This window comes from Rutidosis leptorrhynchoides, chromosome 6 (assembly GCF_046630445.1).
Source record: "Rutidosis leptorrhynchoides isolate AG116_Rl617_1_P2 chromosome 6, CSIRO_AGI_Rlap_v1, whole genome shotgun sequence".
Lineage (NCBI taxonomy): Eukaryota > Viridiplantae > Streptophyta > Magnoliopsida > Asterales > Asteraceae > Rutidosis > Rutidosis leptorrhynchoides.
In genome coordinates this window covers 301,002,034-301,010,021 of record NC_092338.1, presented here as the reverse complement: position 1 = coordinate 301,010,021, position 7,988 = coordinate 301,002,034, and the positions used below count along the sequence as shown (strand labels likewise).

At 36.2% G+C, this 7,988-nt stretch overlaps 1 protein-coding gene across 2 annotated transcripts; it reads left to right on the top strand.

The window, feature by feature from the left end:
* Window positions 1–226: 226 nt before the first annotated feature.
* LOC139853063 (uncharacterized) lies at window positions 227–4,955 on the top strand. Of its 2 annotated transcripts, XR_011761269.1 has the most exons (4): window positions 227–358; window positions 1,420–1,625; window positions 1,716–3,271; window positions 4,360–4,955. XR_011761269.1 is itself a non-coding variant. In XM_071842431.1 (3 exons), exons 2-3 carry the CDS (start codon window positions 1,441–1,443, stop codon window positions 3,124–3,126), a joined length of 1,596 nt encoding a protein of 531 aa, XP_071698532.1. In that variant the 5' UTR covers window positions 227–358; window positions 1,420–1,440; the 3' UTR covers window positions 3,127–3,440. The 2 variants fall into 2 exon arrangements, 1 of the variants encoding a protein (XP_071698532.1); XM_071842431.1 differs by lacking the exon at window positions 4,360–4,955 and having other exon boundaries at window positions 1,716–3,440.
* Window positions 4,956–7,988: the final 3,033 nt, after the last annotated feature.

The following is a 7,988-nucleotide window of genomic DNA, read 5'->3' as shown; positions in this document are numbered from 1 at the left end:
ACATTCACAAAGCGCTCGAATGACAAAAATACCCTCTCAGATACCTAGAGAAAACGTTAGGCGTCTTCATCCCGCTGCTTCAAATCTCCATTAAAAAACCTGCTTCTTCATTACTCTCTACAGGTAACGTGTCGTACCACATCAATGCGAATTCTGTTAAACCCATTGTTAATCGAGTTAGTTCGATTCATGAATTACTGAATCGATTTTTGCTGCCAGGGGCACCCTTCATCACTCAGATTTGTCAGATTTCATTTGACAATGGCTGTAATCGGAACTTCATCACGGAAGATTTAATCCTTGATTCGTCTTTCGATTTTAGAAGAAATCATTCTGTTTCCTATCTATTCAATCTTAGGTATAGTCGTCTTCTATCCATATACTTACAGTTCTTATCTATTCTATAGACCAGTTTGCACAATTAAATTAAAACAAATCAAACATTCTTCGATTTCATTGAGATACTCGTGGTTTCGTTAAGTTAATTGATTATATGTAAAGTATATTCGTCATCTCAGTCCATTTAATTATTAAAACTCTATAATTTTGGATACCATAGCTGGCTGTCTATATGTTTGTAGTTTTTGAACAAAAACGACCCGTTTTGCGCACCTTATGGTATCATCTCATGAGTCTGCTTCACTACAGAGTACTAATCTATAGTAAGTGATATTTAGTTACATATTTAATGATTAATCAGGTTAGATTATCGAAAGTAAATGTTTAGGGTAGTGGAATTGGAGTACCATTTGTGTTATTATTATTATTATTATTTTTAACGGCGATTTTTTGGCATCAGTAGATCATTTATTTCAACGACCCTCATCATTTGCACGTAACACACACGTTCGGGCGGAAACCCGAACCCGATCGACGGTATCCGGGAACACATCCATTCGGGCAGTGGTTCCGGGTAGAGGTCCGTGAACGAATCCGGTAAAACCTCCCTTTAGGGTCAATATATACGTGTTCAATTGGTTTAAAGAAAATCATGTCATCCCTAAGGATCGAACCCATGACCTCTCCCTATCCCATGACACAAAGTACATGGGGAGAACCGTTGGGCTATGCCCGCAAGTTCACCATTTGTGTTATTATAGTGGAAGAGGATGAAAATAAGTTTAGCATTATTGTTTAGGGTAATGATGTAGGTTTAACATTTAAACCTAGATGTGAAGTTTAGTTAGCATTATTATTCTTGATTATTATTCTTGATGCACATCTTGCTAGGTGTCACCCTTTCAATCTTATTTTATTTTGTTTTACCTGAACTAATCCCTGTGGTTATATGTATGTATAGTCATAGAGAATCTGATACAATCATAAGACCCTTGTTAGAAATTAGCTCTTGCATTCATACTCTCAAGAATCAAACAAACGGTATATACATAATCAAATATCATATATTTGTGCTTGTAGGTAGGAGGATTTGGAGGGACAATGAGCACGATTGTCAAGATGTTATCGGAAGTAAATATCAACAGAAAACACAATAGCATGATTATTCTTCCGAAGATGTTTCCGAACGACCCCCACCCTGGAGATAATCATCATTCCAAGGTAGTGGATTTCAGTACATTGGATTCTATCCTTAAATCCACATTGGACCCATTGAAACTCTTTAGGTAAAATTACTCCCTCACGACTTATGGTCTGTTATATGTATAATTTGTTGATTATGTTAAAGTCTAAATGTGACTTAATTGCCAATACAGGGCAGATATAGGCACGTACAACTACTCTTTGAAGTCATGTAGTTACACTCAACATGTAGATACAATTAAGAATTTGAGTTTACAAGGTAAATTAGGAGTAGCGTGGTGTCTACGTAACAAAATGATGCTTAAAGGTCTTATTCCAGACGTTGTTACACATAATTACATTATTAATGGGTTGTGTAAGGTTGGTGCATTCGAAAAGGCTGAGTCGCTTGTAAGAGAAATGTCTTCACGGGGCCCATCTCCAAATTGCGCTACCTACAATATATTAATGAAGGGTTATTGTACTAATAATGATATATACAAAGCTCTTGATCTTGTGTCAAGCATGAATATAAATGGGAAAGAAAATATGGTTACTTTTAATATTATAATTCATCATCTCTGCAAGAAAGGTCGATTAACTGAAGCGAGATCACTTCTTACAAGATTAACAGACGAAAATAGTAAAAAGGATCTTGTAGCCTCGACAACACTAATGGACAGTTATTTAAAAAACGGGGATGCATCTTTGGGTCTCACACTTTGGGGAGAAATATGTTCAAAACATGTGGATGTTGTTGCTTACAATGTTGTTATCCATGGATCATCTTTAAGTGGGGATCTGATTGTTGCATATAAATATGTAACAAAAATGTTCAAAACCGGTTTACATCCGGATAGCTTCACGTACAACATTCTCATAAACGCGCTTTGTAAATTAAGGCGGATCGATGAAGCTTTATATCTCTATACGGTTATGTCAAGAATGGGTGTTGCTCCCGGTCGGGTCTCGTACGCAACGCTCGTTCAAGGCTTATGTATGATTGGTGATGTAGATATGGCCCACGGGTTACTTAATCGTATGTTAGAAAAGTCAATGGTTCCTAGACCTATCACTTGGAATCTTATCATTGATAGATATGGTAAACAAGGAGATATAAGAATGGCGTTACATATTAGGGATCAGATGATGATAAACGGTGTTTCGCCAAACGTTTTTACTTATAATGCTTTGATCCACATGTTTATAAAAAGTGGAGAAATCGATGAAGCTCGTGCATTAATGAAGGAGATGCTTGTCGCTGGTGGGCCTTTGCCTGATACGGTTACATACAATTTGTTGGTGGGTGCCGAATCGAAATATGGACACCTTTATTCTGCAGATGAAGTTTATGAAGATATGAAAAAACGAGGTTATAAACCAGATGTTATAACGTATACAGAGTTGATAAGAGGTTATTGTTTGAGAGGTAAAATAAAGGAGGCAGAGAGAATTTTATATAGTGAAATGCTAGAAAATTCTAGTTTAGTGGTAGTTGATCATGTACCTTTTCAAATACTTATAAAAAAGTATTTTAGGGTGAGTGATCTTAACAGCGCGTATGGTGTTTATCAAACATGGAATAATAAAGATAAAGGAAAATGATCTGTTATTTGTCGATATGTGGCTTTTCTTGATGTACTTGCAAGTACCAACTCCTTAACAGATTTTGTTGGTGCTAAGAAAAATGGTGTACCAGCTGAAAAGAACGTTTTCGATGGAAGTAAGCACGTTGCAGAGGGTCCTATTGGTAATTTTTCTGACCTTTGTTGTACTGTTTATTACGCGATGTTATTATCCGATGTTGTGTTATGAGTTATGACATATGCATAAGTGATTTGATCAATTTTGAATGAATGATGCCCACGGGTAACGGGCACAGATCCTTTGTATCCATGACCCGCATGTCAAAAGAATATTTCGCCCGTCCAGCCCTGTCGATCCGTCAACAGGTAAATTGTTTCACCCGTGCCCGTGACCCGCGGATACGCGTTGCCCGCAGGCAAACCCGCAGGTTTAAACAAATATACATATAGCTATTATTCTTCTTTGTAAATTAACATAATGGTTTTTTATAATAATTTTTATTTTTTACATTCTATGTAACTATTACTGGCTTTTTATAATAATTTTCTATTTTTTATACTTAACATATTATTGACCTGTTATATGCTCTTAGAACTGCAATACAAGTTGTAGACTTGTAGGTTCGCTTACCACCGAAGGAACTTTTGACTATATACATATTATCTAAATTATGCCCCGGGATACTCACAACCCGTGATTAAACCCGCAAATAAGTATGAATTTACATCGTACCAAACAGGCAAGGTCTTTCAGCTTGAATTACTATTTTAGAAGCTTTCACAGATATACAACTAATACAAGAAATCTTATGTATAGTCTCTTTTGAATTATGAGTTTATAATTGTTTTAGGTTGTCATCCTTGTTGTGGATTCAAATAACTGATCTGTTTCACTTATTTGATATTGTTTTTTTTTTTTTTTTTTTTTTTTTTTTTTTTCAATCTTTAGACCATTTGTGAATTAGTTTTGAGGTTATTACCCTTGGCAACTGATTCATTTCACTGATTCTTTTGCTTATTCGATATTATACCTTTTGAGTTATAGTCTGTATTTGTTAAAAAATTGTGTTTTTTCGCTTTATTCTCTCCTTTTTCCAATTCACACATATTGTTGCATTACATGAATTTACATCTGTCTATGAAGGTATACTGAACAGATTTCACAATTCTCACTTTTGTTCTTTTTACATGATGTGGAGATTTAATTATCTTTCTAATTTAATGATTCTTGTTTATTTGGTTCTTTTTATAGGCAAATAATGGCGAACTTATACATGTTTGATTGGCAATGGGTCACACTTTACGTTACATTTTTTTTTTTTTTACACCAAAACAGCAGATTGAATAAAACTGATAAAAACTAGCCAAGTAAAAAGATACAAGAAGCTGGCTCCAAGATAAAACCGACAGCTTGAGGAAAAAGAACAAGGTTTTGATACTCGAAAACAGGAATTTAAATAAATCATCCCTGAAAGGAATGCTGAAAAGGCCCAATTACACATGGATGGGGTATGCTTTCTAATGGCCATCGGTTTCATGTGTTAAGTTAGTACATTACTGCGTACATTAGTAACGATTAAAGCTGAGATTAATGGCGAAGTCAAAGTCGTTCATGTAAAGTTTACTCCAAATCCTTAGCTAACTGGTTTAAGGATAGATGCTGTCTAATAATGAGAGTTGGCATTTAGGTATCCATCGTTGATTTTTTGGTGTTTTATTATACAAAACTGTAAGTTGTAGGCAAAATTGTAAATATTTATAGCTTATGACCATGTGGGATTCTCCAAAGGTAGTGATTAAACTTCTCATAGAACATGTGGTGAAAGTTAAACTGGAGTATATATTAAATCCGTCACTTATTATGATTTTATAGATAGATCTTCAATTGCATTTGCATACGTATTTTGTTTCATCAGGTGTAAATGTTGAATCGTACTTTTATATTGTGATTATTACTTTAGTTGCTAACTTGTCACCAATTTATTTTCCTGCCAAGTATGATGATAACTATATAACCAAAGCCTCTTTCCCCGGAAAGTGTAAGAACCAAACAAGATTACAACCAAAACAAACTGGCTAGGCTCGAGACTACAAAACGAAGCAAACCAAAAAACAGCGAGCACCCGCAATGACACACTAACCAATGAGGGTCTTAAACTAGCAAAGCTACAAACAAACAAAACAAACCTACAAACACATTAAAAAAAAAAAAAAAAAAGAGCCCATACAACAATCGAACAAACTAGACAAGTCACAAAGTAGACAACCCAAAAAACGAGAGTACCCCACAACAAGCTAATCGGCCTCGGAAGAAACTCTTAAGGATCAATCACAGGTCTCTGCTAATGCTTAACAAAGAAATGAATCGAAAAATTGATAATAACCTTTTTTTAAGGATTAGAATTCGTATGTTCACATTAATGGAGCATCAAATTGAATCAATTTACAATCTATATTATGTTCCACAATCTTGTTTATATTCCAAGAGTTGGTATCTTATAGGAAGCTAGAATCAAATGGGACGTGGAAGGGGACGAAAATTCAAAATTTTTTCACACGATTTAAAAAAAAAAAAAAAAAAAAGACGTTATCAAGCAATTAACGGGATTTCTGTTAATGGTAATTGAATTACATGTCCGGATAGAATCAAATTTGAATTCTGGAAATTCTACAAAGATAATTTCAATGCCCAAGATGATGATATAAATATTCCAATGTTGCATGCGTATAGGAGATTAGAAGAAGTTGACAGAATCTCTACTGAATCTTTAGTAACAAATGAAGAGATTAAGGATGCGGTTTGGTTTTGTGGTAACGATAAGGCGCCGGGCCCAGATGGGTATACATTCCATTTTCTTAAAGCTAATTGGGTTTTTTTGCAGTGGGATGTGTATTCTTCAGTTCGCAACATATTTGAAGCAAAATCTATGCCTTACGGGGTGGATTCGGCATTCATCACTCTAATTTCAAAGGTTGATAATCCGGTGGGTATTAAAGATTATAGACCCATTTCGTTGATTGGATTGCAATATAAAATTATTTCAAAAATTCTTGCTAATCGGTTAGCAAAAGTTATAGACAAGGTGATTAGCCCTGAACAATCCGCGTTTATTGCGGGGAGACAAATTTTGGATGGGCCGATGATGTTGAGTGAGATTATGGCGTGGTTTAAGAAACGGAAAAAGAAATTGATGATTCTTAAGGTGGATTTTGAGAAGGCGTACGACACTGTTAGTTGGAAGTTCCTTGATCAAATGCTTGAGGTGTTGGGTTTTGGTTGTACTTGGCGTGATTGGATCAAGATGTGTCTTTGTTCTTCAAGATCTTCGGTTCTAATTAATGGTAGCCCGACTAAGGAATTTCCTATCATGAGGGGATTAAGACAAGGCGACCCTTTGAGTCCCTTTTTATTCATCATTGTCATGGAGGGATTACATCTCTTGATAAAAAAATGCGGTTGAATCAAACCTCATACGAGGTACATCGATTGGAAATGGTGAAGTAAATATTTCACACTTGTTTTATGCGGACGATGTTATTTTGACTACGGATTGGAATGTGTCAGATATGGAGAATATTCTCCGTGTTTTTCATATTTTTTATGCGGCGGCAGGTCTGAAACTTAATATGTCTAAATCGCATATTCATGGAGTTGGTGTTGCGGTTGAGTTCATGGCTAGAAGTGCGGGTTGCCTTCCGGGTGAGAGTAAGTTCCATTATCTTGGTCTTCCTATGGGGTTTAATATGAATATTGTTGGTAATTGGGATTCTTTAATTGAGCGTTTTAAAAAGCGTCTAGCTTCGTGGAAGGCGAACCTCCTTTCTATAGGTGGCCGTCTAACTTTGGTGAAATCGGTGCTAGGAAGTCTTGGTATTTATTACTTATCCATTTTTAAATGTCCCGAAGGTGTTCTTAAAAAGTTGGAGTCGATTCGTGCTAATTTCTTTTGGGGAGGCAATGATTCAAATAGGAAAATGGCTTGGGTTAAATGGACAAATGTGATGGCTTCGATGGATAAAGGTGGTTTAAATGTGGGGAGTATAAAAGCTTTCAATATTGCTCTTCTTCAAAAATGTAGGTGGAGATTACATGCTTCTCAAAATAATCTTTGGGGCTCGGTTATTTCAGCTATTCATGGTTCAGATGGAGGTGTTTATGGTTCAAGTTACAAAGGCTCTACTGTTTGGGCTAATATTATATCCTCTATTCTGGAAGTTCATAAAAAAGATATTATCCCCCTTCAAACTTTAAGAAGGAGAGTGGGAAATGGTAAATGCATTAAGTTTTGGAAGGATCATTGGATTGGCGACGGCCCTTTGATGTTGAGGTATAATCGTCTCGCTCATTTGGACCGCGATATAAATTGTCTGATATGTGATCGTTTGGTTAATGATGTTTGGAGTTGGAACTGGAGTCGCACTCTTGGTAGCCGCAATCAAGACTTGTTGGGTCTCTTGTGTAACGAAATTAATGGGGTTCGATTGGTTGATCAAGATGACACGTGGTTTTGGTCCATGGCCTCTGATGGTTTGTTCGCGGTTCATGTCACTAGAGCTAAGGTTGATGATTTTATCTTACCTTCGCTAACCCCGTCTACGAATTGGTTCAAAGCTATTCCTCGAAAGGTTAACATTTGTTTATGGCGCGTGGGGATTGATAGATTAGCCACGAGACTGAATTTATCGTCTCGCGGTTTGGAGATTAGTAGCATTTTATGTCCGGTGTGTTCGCATCAAGTCGAATCACGCGACCATATTTTTTTTGAATGTCATATTGCCTCGCAGGTTTGGTCTAAAGTTAGGAGGTGGATTGATTGCAATATGCCGGTATTCAATTCTTGGTCAGACTGGATGCTTTGGTTCGAACATTGGAGTGGGTCG